Source organism: Poecilia reticulata, linkage group LG15, assembly GCF_000633615.1.
Source record: "Poecilia reticulata strain Guanapo linkage group LG15, Guppy_female_1.0+MT, whole genome shotgun sequence".
Lineage (NCBI taxonomy): Eukaryota > Metazoa > Chordata > Actinopteri > Cyprinodontiformes > Poeciliidae > Poecilia > Poecilia reticulata.
In genome coordinates, this window is record NC_024345.1 from 9,888,750 (window position 1) to 9,901,401 (window position 12,652).

Genomic DNA, 12,652 nt, shown 5'->3' on the forward strand with positions numbered 1-12,652 from the left:
AGTTGAGACCAAAGAACCAAACTGAAAACTTGTATCATCCAGTTTTAGGTAGAGAAACAATAAATGATGCAAATGGAAATTATTGAGATCGTTTTAATTTATCATGCATTTATATAATTTATTTCTTATTGTGACAGGACAAAGTATTTTTCTTTCAATAACAAGGTTTTAAAAATATTTTTAAAAGTATTTTTCTTGCAATAACAAGTTCTTAAAAAATCCCCAAAAGTTGTAAACAATATCTACATGTCATTTAAAACAGCAGCTGTGCAAAACCCTGGTTATATTTTCAATTGACAGTTAGTTACAGATTTTGTTTCTACAACTATTTGAGTTTTTTATTGTCTATATTCAGTGTATTGTTGAAGACATAAAAATGGCCCTTGACTGCCCTCAATGTGACATTTTTGCCCATAATGACATAAAATTTGAGGTTGCGCTCTAACATCTGCTTGTGTCCTCCAGCTGGGCGAACTGGGACGGCTCCTGGACCTGCTGAGGGCCACAGAGACACTGACGCAGCAGCAGCTGTCCGGCCTGTCCATCCTCATGTCCGACTTCCGGGACGCACTGGTTCGAGTCCAGCCCTCGGCCAAGAGGGAGGGTTTCGCCACGGTGCCAGACGTCACCTGGGAGAACGTTGGAGCGCTGCAGAACATCAGGGAGGAGCTGACCATGGCCATACTGGTAAACGGCAATCGGACCAGTACAGAGCCCTATGAGCTGCTGCAGTTTGTTACTGGGACGTCCTCCACTAAGGGCGTTATGGTTCAGCTTAAAGTCCAAAAAAAGAAAACTGTGGTAAATTGTACAAAATACAGATATTGGGATCATAAAAGAGGTCAAAGTAACAGTACTCTGCTCAAAAACTTTTCAACAAAAACTCAAACTGAGACAGAGAGGAAACTGATCAGCCCAACACCTAAAAAGCTAACTGAAACTAACAACAATACAAGACCCTCCATGATCTTAAGTGGTGGTTTGACCCAGTCTGGCGGTTGTTCTGACCCATTGGTTTTGACCCGTTGGTTCTGACCTGTTGGTTTTGCTGTGTCCTGCAGGCTCCGGTCCGCTCCCCAGAGCAGTTCAGGGCTCTGGGCCTCAGCGCTCCGTCTGGGGTCCTGCTGGCTGGACCCCCAGGTTGTGGGAAGACCCTCCTGGCCAAGGTTGGTGGTACAAGACATGCCATGTCTGATGTTTTTGCCCAAAAAAAAAAATCCTTGTTTTTTTTTTTTTTGGTTTTGAGATTAATCTCAAGGAAATGTATGAGTTTTAGCCATTTTTTTACTTTTCGAGTCTTTATTATTAGAAAATTCCCCCCTTTCTCAGTCATTTGGTGAGGTCATTTCCTCTTCCTGTTCTCTCTCTCTCTCTGCAGGCTGTGGCCAATGAGTCTGGCCTCAACTTCATCTCAGTGAAAGGTCCAGAGCTGCTCAATATGGTCAGTGTGGAACTCAGAGGAGCTTGATGCTGCGCTGTTACAATGACAACCATTTGTTGTAGATAGAAAAAAAAAAAGACATGTTTTTGCCCAAAAAAAAACAACAAAAAAAAACGCAGAGATTTTTAGATTAATCTGAGAAATTTTCTAGAAAATTCATGGAAATGAATGAGTTTTAGCAATTATTTTTACTTTTCAAGTCTTTATTATTAGAAAATTCCCCCCTTTCCCAGTCGTATGTTGCTGACCTCTGACCCCGTGGTGTGTGCAGTACGTGGGGGAGAGCGAGCGGGCCGTGCGACAGGTATTCCAGAGAGGAAGCAACTCGGCTCCTTGTGTCATCTTCTTCGATGAGATTGACGCTCTGTGTCCTCGCCGGTCAGGCCATGAGGTGAGGAAGAGGAGCTAACTTACCACCTTCTCTTCTTCATCATCACCATCATCATCATCATCATCATCATCACAGCAGCTGGGAGGAAACTGAATCATTTGGTTTCTTACCTGAAAATGTTCCCGTGTAGCTTTCTGCCTGAACCGTGACTTCTCAGCGGGAGTCGGTGGTTATGTCTCATGAATGCTAAGCTAGCTCATAGCCGTTCAGAGCTTCACTTTGTCCTTTCTGTCAGCAAACAGCTTTAGAAGCCTGTTTATGTTGCTCGTGTATGATCTGTTCTCTGCTGCCGTGTTGCTGACGGACGTTGCCTGTGTTCAGTCAGGAGCCAGTGTGCGGGTCGTTAATCAGCTGCTGACGGAGATGGATGGCCTGGAGACACGGAGACAGGTCTTCATCATGGCTGCCACCAACAGGCCGGGTACGCTGCTCCTAGTCCCTCCATCACGGGTCCAGGTCGGCCTCAGGTCTTAGTGCTGTAGGAAGTGGATAACTATCTAGTGTCACCATCTGTACTGCACATACTGTATGCAGAGGTCAAGGGTTATGACCCAGTAACATTACTTCATCTTATGTTACGCCATGCAGAAGTTCAGTCTGCACTGATGAAGATTCACTCATTTATTGGCCACTGGAGGGCACTCTGACTGCATATGGAACAAAGAGCTTTACACCCAGGTTATTGCAGTTAACTAAAACAAATGAAATTGATGTTCCACAAAATGAACTTAATTTCTTCAGACTGAGGCCCACATGGTGCAGGTTGTTAGTGTGTCTCAGCTTCAGTCTGGGGCTTATCTGGAGGAAGTAGGTAGAAAGATGTTAAGCAATGTTCCTTTTCTGCTGTTTTGACCTCCAAACCGTGTTTTTTTTTTTTTTTTTTTTTTCAGATATCATCGACCCGGCCGTCCTGAGGCCAGGGCGTCTAGATAAGACCTTATATGTTGGGCTTCCATGTGCGGCAGATCGCCATGCCATCCTGCTCACCGTTACTAAGGTAATCTGACTACCAGGAGATGCAGAGCATCTCCAAGACGACTGATGACCAGCTGCACTGAGGACAGCATGGCCAGCTGACTTGCTTCTCAGATGACTGGGTTTAATTGCTGGAAAACATAGTTTAAAATAAAACATTTAAGTGGGACATAAACAAAAACAAAGCAACCTCCAGTAGGATCAAATACCTTGTCTGTTAAAGTGTTCACAATATGTCAGATCAAACCTATAACATTTAATGTTTTAGATTGTAATTTTACAAGGCAGCAGCACAAAGCAGACCACGATGGTAAAGCTGAATGAAAACAACACATTGTTTTCTATTGTTCCGTTTTTTGCAAACTAGATTCTAGATACTGTTGGACTGCTGGGGTCTAGAACCTTTCAACACTAAACTACAGATTAGTGTGCAATACACGAGTGTTGTCATGGAGATTTGCATCAGAATGTTTGGTTCTCTGTGGTTCCTCAGCTGTTTTCTGTCTGCTGCAGGGCAGCACCAGACCTCAACTGGAGCAGGACGTCCGTCTGGAGGAGATTGCTTTTGACGAACGCTGCAACTCCTTTTCGTAAGTTCCTGCTGCGTGAAGAGCCAGCCTTCCTGCTCCGGCTGTCAATCTGTCAGAAGATTCGTTCAGATCGCTTATTCCTGAAAACATCATACGACACATAATTCTGTTCTCTAGAGGATTAGATTCATCACTTTGTAATGTGATGGGGTTTTTTTTTGCAGATAAATGTGATTAAATGTGATTAGTTTATAACTTCCAATTCATAAACCAGCGTAGTTAACCTCTGACCCAGATTTAAGGGTTAATGGTTCAAAGAAAACAATGTTTTTCATTTTAATCAATTTTTTAACACAAAACGTAAAAAACACCAGAAATAATAATGTGACTTTATCCAAAGTGTTGAGTTCAAGGTCATGTGGTTCAGGTTTCACTCTTGTTGTCCTGGTGCATGTGGCTTTTCTCTGGATACTTCACTTTCATGTGTGTGCGTGTGCGTGCGTGCGTGCGTGCGTGTATGTGTGTGTTGCAGTGGAGCTGACCTGACGGCATTGGTGAGGGAAGCATCTGTAAATGCCCTGAAGGCCTTCATGAAGTCTCAGCACCATGGTAACCGCTCACCTCCTCTGTGTGCAGCTGATCACTGTTGTACTGCAAAAACACTAAATGGTCTAGTTTCCACTGCAGATATATTAGAACTAATTTACAAGTAACTTTTCAGTGGGCTATAGAAGCTTGTTTTAAACAAAAGTTCCACTGGCAGATTATTTCACTTCTAGTAAGTGCTTTTTTCATCTATATTAAGCAATTTTTGACTTAGACAATCTTGCTTAAAAGCTACTTGCAAGTTAGTTTTGTCCTATTTGAAGTGTACAAGGATATTTGCACTAGAAACCAGACTAAAAATACTTAGTTTTCTTTTTTAAATTATTTTTGTTCAGTCAGAAATATAGAGTTGGTAGCTAAAAAGCAGAAATGTTCTCTGATGTCCCCCTTTTTTTCTTATTCATATAAACAAGGTTGTAAGCCTGCCAACTTAAAAACAGTTGGGAAAGCAAACCTGTCAGTTCATACATGTGTATTATTTAGGACATGAGGACACAAATAGGCTGATTGATACAAGTCTACAAAATCTGGCCAATTTGGGAAGATTTAGTGATTTTTTTCTTTCTTTGCAGTGTATTTATTGCAAGTTGTATGAATCTGATCCTTTATGCACACTTTTGTGGAATTCTGGTTTAGTATGTAAGGGGTCTTTTTTAATTACCACGTACTGTGCTCTGGTTGGTGCTGCTGTTTTTACAGATTTTTCTGGAAAGCCTCCGTTTCTTTAAACCGTAATGGAAGCTCATCCTAAAACGACCCGTTCTGTTTGAAGCCGTTGTGTTGCTGCAGAGTTCTGTCTCTGAGCTCCTGTTTCCCCTCTGCCTGCAGCTCACCCGCATCCTGCCGGCTGCACAGCTGCCATCAAGGTCAGCAGACAGAACTTTGAGGACGCCTTCAAGACCGTCCGACCGTCTGTGTCCAAAAAGGTGAGAAAGTAACGTCTGGGTGATCGCTGCTGGGTTGGGATGTTACTCTGCTGGAGCCGTCTGGAAACTGGCGGCCATGATTACAGAGCTGTTGAGATCTGAATTTTTTTACTTATTTAGACTAATTCAAATATTAAATAGATAAAAACTCATGTGAATGTTGCAGTCTGGATTTTTACTCCACATTCTAAACCTGAACTTTTTTTTTAATCCTAAAATGAATCGGGCTGGCCTGTTGAATATCGTCCGCTCACTACTCATACCTACCTCACACAACCACGTCCTGATGGCGGCTGTGTGTTGTCTTTGCAGGACCAGCTGATGTATGAGCAGCTCAGAGAGTCCCTCAGCAGATGACCAACGAACCGCAGACAGATGTCACAACAATTATGTATTTGCATATCTTTGTGGAAGTGTTATTACACATTCTTTTTTTGTTGTTTTTTTTTTTAATAAAATATGTGACAAACCTCTCCACTGCTGCTTCATTTTATCAGATTATCAAAGTCACGTTGCATCAGCCCCCACTGTGCTGTACATGTAGCTTGAGGAGCTAAAGCAACAGTACATTATTCTAACAATTTAAACTATTTACAATTAGGCTCATGCATTATTTACAACCAGCAGGCGGCAGATTGTCTCTCTTCGCCCAGCGCTTTGTGTCATTTGCAGATGTCGGAGCAGAGGTTTTATTTTCAGTACTGCCTCCAGTTCAGCCTGCTGCACTTTTCATTTCTGATGGCTTAGTTTACCACCTGCTTTTTGACTGAAACTACATGCTCATTTTGCTGCCAATTGTGACAAAAATAAGAAATTGTATTCCGTTTGTCCTTTGCGCCCTAAATATAAATTCCTTTTTTCTTTTTTTTTAACTGAAAACCAATTGCTCACCATGGTTATATTTGTCATTTTTTTGTATGTAGTTGATCTTATTGTGAACAATTAAATTTAATATACATAGTAAGTGATGTCCGCCCACTAAAGTTTGGGTCATTTTCTCTCGTCATTTCACCTGCATGTAATGAATATGGGTCATTAATGGATCTTCTCTTTGTATATCATGAAAAAAATTCAACTTTCACTGTTAAGAAGAGTTAGCATAAACAGTTTGGTTTAAATATTTAGTATGTTTCTTTACAGTTTGGTCAAGATATGTGATAATCGCTGTCATATTCTCACCACCTGTATTCCATAAGTCACAATATTAGTGGTAAGATGTTACTTTTCTTAACATCTTACCACTAAGATGTTACGAAACATCTTAGAACGAAAAGTAATGTTACTTTTCATCCTCAAACTATTTTTCTGTTCCTCTTGGCTGAAAACTTGGTGTCCACCCTGTTCCAGATGACGGCAGGATGTGGTGATGATGAAAAAAAAACTATTTGAAACTGAGAAGGCATTTCCAGTGTATGAAAATAAGTATTAGTTTTTATTGCATCGAGTTAAAAATCACAATACTGAATATGAAATCAATAAACTGAGCAAGCAGAGCACCGATGCCAATAAGATCAGACTTTATGTTCACTGAGTCACAGCTTGCTTCGAACAGAAAGTTCAGAATGAGGCAGGAGCAGCTTTAATTTTAGGAGGAAGATTAGAACAAGGCAGTATTAAACTTTTCTGGTGATGAATATTGGGAGAAAAGCTGCACTCTGGAAACATGTAGGAATCTCTGACAGCAGCATATTACATCAGCCTCCGTTCATTCGCACAGATCCTACCCATGATGATGCTCTGTGCTTCACATCCATGACCTAGAATGTAGCAGTTCAGGGTGGAGGACATGAAGGTCACAATGCAGTCAGCAGCAGCAGACAGAGCAGTGAGGGTCTTCCAGCAGAGATGTGACTATCGCCTGTTAGCATCTCTAGACATGAGACAAGTCAGAGTTCTGACAGCTCCACTCCGTTATCACTGTAACATCCACAACACTTGTAGCGTGTGCCAACTTTCAGGAACTTTAGTGCATTGGTAGCCACATAAACACTCAAGTTGTCATGGAGACACATTGACCTTTGTCAAATAAACAGGGACAGTTGCATCACTGAGGCCTTGAATGTTTGTGCAAAGGTTAGCGTGGGTTAGTTAGTCTGAGCGGTAAACCAAGATGGCGGACAGATTTGGACGCAGGCTTCCCCTCGAGCTTTTCGGCATGAGAAGCCTCCATCTGCAACATTACTGAGAATATTTACGATCACCTTCAGCACAATACAGCTGAATCTGTTCAAACTGTCTAATAATTGATTTTCATTTAAATTTTAACATCCTTGCCAGGCCACTGGTGATTTTCAGAGGTGGGGTTGTGTGAAGCAGACCGATACAGAAACACAAAGATCTTTTCACTCACTGATTGACTAAAATGAAACATGTCCATGTTGCTGCTGCACACAGCTGCAGCTATGCCCGAGGGTTACTAGCCAGGCGGTGCTAAGCTCTGTCCGATTCTAGCAGAATCCCAGGGAAGAAAAAAAACAACAACAAAAAACACAACATGCAGAAAAAAGTTCTGCTGAGATGGAAATACTGAGCGCCGGCACTGGGATATCAGAGAACCCAGAAAGAAAAGCCAGGAGGTCAAAAGGTCAGCCAATTTGTAGAGACACGTTACAAAGTTTAAAGTTTAAACCAGCTCAAATATGGTTGAACTTTAGCTCAACAAATCTGCTTTGTTTTAGTTTGTTTTTTTTACCACTATAGATTAAGATTTACAGTTTAATCCACTTTACTGACCCACCACATCAGATCCATAGCCAACACTGAACATGCATCAACCCTATAAACCCCCCCACACACTTTGTATGTACTACGGAAATCACCATAGCAACCATTGGTCCTCATATTATTCCACCGCAGTTGCTCTGTTAGAGCCAATATAACTGCAGCAAAGCTGTTATGATGAATTAGAAATGAAACCGACAGGAAAGCTTCAAAACCGAGCTTACAAAAACATGAGTCATTTTATTTTAACATACAGTGTTACTATGGCAACCATTTCATCTCTAGATTAATCAGAACTAAAAAAAAACAAAAAAAAAAACATAACACTCGGATGATTTATAAGTACTCAACACAACCCCAACTCTAAAAACGTCTGATGGTCTTGAAGTGAAGCAGAAATATAATCATATTGCAACAAGTAAAAATCTCAGTAACATCTTTTTATCCACAATTCAAAGCCTTTTTGTGGAAAAACACAAAAGTAAATCTGCCTGTGTTGAACTGAGCTGAACGGAAGCAGGAAGCAGTAGAGAAATGTGAAAAGGCCTCAGTCATGTGGATCCTGCAGTTTCGGTCACTCCTGTTTGACCTCTCCCTTTAGCTTCCTCTTGATCCGGGAGTACGGGCTCAACGTGTCGTCTATGATGAAGTCATACAGGACCCTCACCCAGGACGTGTACTGCGGCAGGTCGCTGTAGTACTCTGGAGCCATCTTCTTCACCTAGAAGCAGACGGAGAGTCGGGTTAGAACCGTTTCTTTTCTTCGTCAGACTGAGCCATTGCTGAGGTTTCATATCATTTTATATTTTACGTCATTCGGTTGTCAGGCTGATTGGCGATTTACGAGGGGTGCACAAATAAGTCCAAATAAGTTCCTTCATTTTGGGAGATGGGTGGTTGGTCGATACTTATATGTGAGCCCAATCTTATCTAATTTGACCAACGTCTAATAAAGTAAATCTATCACTGTCCTCTTTGACTGTTAGCCCCGCCCACCAGGTCATATCTGCATGTTTGCAGTTAGTAAAAGTCATCCTAACTCAGCAACTTTCTTGCTGTATTTAGAATAATTTCAGACAAAAAAGAAATCAGTTTGAGCCAAAACTCATAATCAGCAAGTCAGGCTTTTTAAACAGCGGTAATAAGTCAGGGAACACCGATTGAAGATTTCTGGCTGATCACTGATTACCAATCTTTAAAAAACCTTACTAATTCTGATTTAGGCCAATACTTTCTTTTTGTCTGAATTGTTGATACATATAGCAGGAAAGTTGCTGAGTTGGCAACAGTGGGGTGATTATTGTCAGCTGTGAACATGCAGACATGACCTGGTGTTTGGAGCTAACAATCAAACCTATTTCTCTCTCTCTGAAGAGCAATGGAGGACAGTGGCAGGTTTTTAGACTTTTGAAAGACAGATAAGATCGGCGTCACATGCAGGGATCGGCCAATCAGCAATCTCCCAAAATTAAGAAAATCGGGGCCGATTTATCGGTGCAGTCCTGATAAATATGAATAGATCATGTAACAAACTAAGATAAACTATGAATAAAAAGGAGCAGAAACAAGTATAAATTTAGATAGATATTCCTCTCAGATGACTGTTGTAGGGCTGTACTGACCAAAGGTAGCCTTCGCCCTGGGATGCTGGGGAAGTCGTGGTGCTCATTGTGGTAGCCCACATTGAAGGTGAGGAGGTTGAGGCAGCCGTAGTACGAGTATGTTTCATGGCCCTTGAGGAACATGTAGTGCTCAGCGATGAAGTGGCCAGAGATGGGGTGCAAGCCCATCCCCAGCATGGAGCCGGCCAGCATGTAGACCACGGGCTTGGCCCCCCACGTCCAGTACAGCAGGACGTCAAAGCAGAGCTGCACAGCCACGTTGGTCAGCTCCAGCTGGCTGACCGGTTTGGGGTTGATGCAGAGCGGCCGCACGGCGTAGAACAGCGGCTGCAGGATGATCCAGATGAACTTGCGGAGGCGGGTGCAGAAGAACCAGCCTTCGAAGTCAGTGGGGATGTCCACGTCGATGCCGTCGCCGCCCAGGTAGCGATGGTGGTCCAGGTGGTAGCGCTTGAAGGAGGCCGAGTATGGCAAACCGATGGGCAGGTTGGCGAACATGGCGAAATAGCGGTTCCACATGGCTTTGTTGTTCCCGAAGGCGGTGTTGTGCGAGATCTCGTGAATGGCCAGGGTCATGGAGTGGTTGATGCAGCTGCCGAACGCATATGTCCAAAACAGAACCCACTTCCAGTCCAAGTCTTTGATCAGGTAAAACGCCAAGAACTGGATCCCCACCATCATGCACACAATCCACTTCAGCCTCCGATCTGGACCCATCAAGGACTTGATTTCTGGATATTTAGCTGAAGGACACAAAAATCCAAAAGTGTGAGTGTAAAGACTAGGCCTGTCGTAACAAACTTTGCTGGACAATGAATTGTCCCAGAATTTCCTATAATAATAATAATAATAATAATGCAAGAGATCAGTAAACTATCATTTCTAATGAACATTTAACACTGGAACTGGAAGATATCTTAAATATCCGAAACAACAAATAAAATGAATAAGGAAGTCTTTATAAACAAAATAATCCTTCAAAAGCAGGCTTGTTTAGACAAAAACCCCAGACTGAAGACTTTTGTCATCCAGTTTTTGATAAAAAGAGATAAAGAACAATAAATCATACAAATGGAAATTATTAAGCTTGTTCTTATTTATAATCTAATTAATTAATGTATTATTTATTCCGACAGGCTTAGTTACAAACACCTATCTACATGCCATAATAATATCAGCCATGTTGTACTCCCTCACTAACATTGACATCTTGGAACCCATAGCCAGGCTCTACCATAAAGTCTAGAAAACTCTTAGCATTGTGCTAAACTCCTAACAAACTTCCTAGTTCGACTCATCACTATACAGTACTTTCTACTCCAAATGCTTTAATTTTTCAAAATTATGTTATGTACAGTGATATTAAGTTGTATTTTCAGATTTGTCATGATACCAACCATGTAGCTCTTTCTGCTCTGAAGTGACTCCACTAGGTCTGGTACAAGTGGACACTTGCCACTACCAGCTTTTAAAAACTGTTGCAGCCCGAGATCATTTTTCTGTGTAAACATTGCTTATAGAAGTCTATAATGCATATTAATGTGATATGATGTGGGATATCTGTGTGTTTTCATGTTTTGCAGAGCAAGAGCTCGCTGTAAAACAGCAATTGTGCCGAGCCAGAGCCGATTTCTTTTAATCTTTTCCTGTTTAAATAAGTTCACTTCACAACAGAACCAGTCGGCTCCAAGCAGAACCAGACGGCATGTAGAGCTGGACATCCTGTTGCTCATCCTCTCCATAACCCTGAGGTGCATTAAGAGAAGTGATAACTCAGCTTTAATGTTGACTCAAATTGCTGGATTTGTGACTAACAACCTGACAGAACCGCCCCATAAAGTGAAATAAACTTTACTGACTTTTCTTCATTGGAGTCGGATTGAACTGTATGTGCTTGGATGTTAATTGTGACCACACAATGGGACAGCATGTAAATCTGACCGGTACACATGAGATGACAAATGCTGTAATAACCTGAATACATACGAAAACAAATTTCTGAATCCTCGAATAAAACCCATCCATGGATTTCCAACTTTGACTAATTCTGTGAACATGTCTCGACTTTTGCCCCATCTATTGTCTTCCAGGCCTGCCAGTGGACATAACATCAGTGCTGGATGTCATGGCCTGCCGCTCGGCCCGACAGCCGGACTCATTTTGTCTATGAATGGAAGGACAACTTGTTGTATAGCCACCGGATGGACGTGGAAATGTTAGAAATCCCCAAACTTTACATAATTCAAATGACCTTCTCTCCCATTTGAGCCCGTGAAACATTACTGAAATTAGCCTCAGACATTTATGCTGCGGTGTTGACGTCTCTCTACCCGGTGAAAATGTTACTTTTAGGGAGTGGTGCCCTAACGTCGTGTAGCGGAACACAGCAGTAAAGGCAGATTTATTCCTGCATGACGGCTTTTAAATGAAACAGCATTTGTGAATTGCCATGTTTGTAGAACATACAGGACATGAAGCTGGTAGCAGATACGGCTGTGCTTCCTTCAAAAGGGCGTTAACCGTTAACCACCGTAAAATCCAACTTAGGCTCAGTTAGCTTAAATCGGAGGAAACGGGACCGTTAGCTTTCCTTATCTGAGACGGCAATCAGAATTTTCAAACTAAAAGCGTAGCTTGTCACACAGATACACAATATAACACAACATATATTTACAACACTATTAAACTAAGTTTAAGTCATTCGGAGTTTACTTTTTGTCATCTGGAAAGTTGCTAACGCATAAGCTAGCTTACCCAGAATTTCTTTTCTTCTGTCTGCATGCGGCTGGTCCGTGTAGACCCACTCGTAGTCCTCACGGCCCACTCGGTTCCCCATCTTCTCTAACGCTGTCTACAGCTGCTCACCGACACCAACAGCTTTGTTGAAAGTCAGAAGATTGTGATTAACTAGGAGCGTCCGAGCGTGCTTCTCTCCGCTAGCCCTGCGCCAGTCTGAGGCCCCTCCTCCCTCCGGAGACTCGCTACGTAACTTGTGGCTTTTCTGTTACCTAACATGGATTCTTTGTGCGGTTTAAGTGTCTAGAAGAAAATGTAAATGTAATGAGCCGCGAGTACAATTCATATTAGGTGCTAATGAACTTTACTTTGTGTCATATAGAAGTAAAACTAGTTACATAAACTTCAGAAGCAGTTTATGTAACTGCAGACTGTGGTCTCGACGTCTTGGATATTTGAACGTTCTAAAATATGTCTTTATTGTCCAGACCTGCTGTAGTTTTCTGGAGTCATACAACAATATCGTTGGGTATTTGCTAACTTCAGGAAGTTGAGTGCCAGTGATGTCTTGCCATGTCTTAACACGCTTTTCTTTACAGCTTCAGCCTTTTCTTCAGTTGCTAAATGATGGGACCTTCTACATTATAGCCTATATAAGACTCTTATTATATATAAGACTCTTACTTAACCCTCCTATTATGTTG

The 12,652-nt window shown here is 41.9% G+C and overlaps 2 protein-coding genes across 3 annotated transcripts in view; one reads left to right on the forward strand and one right to left on the reverse strand.

Moving 5' to 3' along the window:
* The window catches only part of nvl (nuclear VCP like), a 15,115-nt gene extending 9,773 nt beyond the window's left edge, over positions 1-5,342 (forward strand). For both annotated transcript variants that reach the window (XM_008429150.2, XM_008429149.2), the window contains exons 15-24: positions 466-687; positions 1,062-1,166; positions 1,379-1,441; positions 1,713-1,832; positions 2,154-2,253; positions 2,723-2,829; positions 3,321-3,397; positions 3,870-3,946; positions 4,772-4,869; positions 5,182-5,342. In XM_008429150.2, the coding sequence (XP_008427372.1) occupies positions 466-687; positions 1,062-1,166; positions 1,379-1,441; positions 1,713-1,832; positions 2,154-2,253; positions 2,723-2,829; positions 3,321-3,397; positions 3,870-3,946; positions 4,772-4,869; positions 5,182-5,226 (1,014 nt within the window). In that variant the 3' untranslated portion in view covers positions 5,227-5,342. The remainder of the gene's footprint in view (positions 1-465; positions 688-1,061; positions 1,167-1,378; positions 1,442-1,712; positions 1,833-2,153; positions 2,254-2,722; positions 2,830-3,320; positions 3,398-3,869; positions 3,947-4,771; positions 4,870-5,181) is intronic.
* A 926-nt stretch (positions 5,343-6,268) lies between these two features.
* degs1 (delta(4)-desaturase, sphingolipid 1) lies at positions 6,269-12,196 on the reverse strand. Its single transcript, XM_008429155.2, has 3 exons — positions 11,967-12,196; positions 9,213-9,955; positions 6,269-8,311 (listed from the first exon to the last, which is right to left on the reverse strand). The coding sequence occupies exons 1-3, from the start codon at positions 12,046-12,048 to the stop codon at positions 8,165-8,167; spliced, it is 972 nt and encodes a 323-aa protein (XP_008427377.1). The 5' UTR covers positions 12,049-12,196; the 3' UTR covers positions 6,269-8,164.
* Between the last annotated feature and the right edge of the window lie 456 nt (positions 12,197-12,652).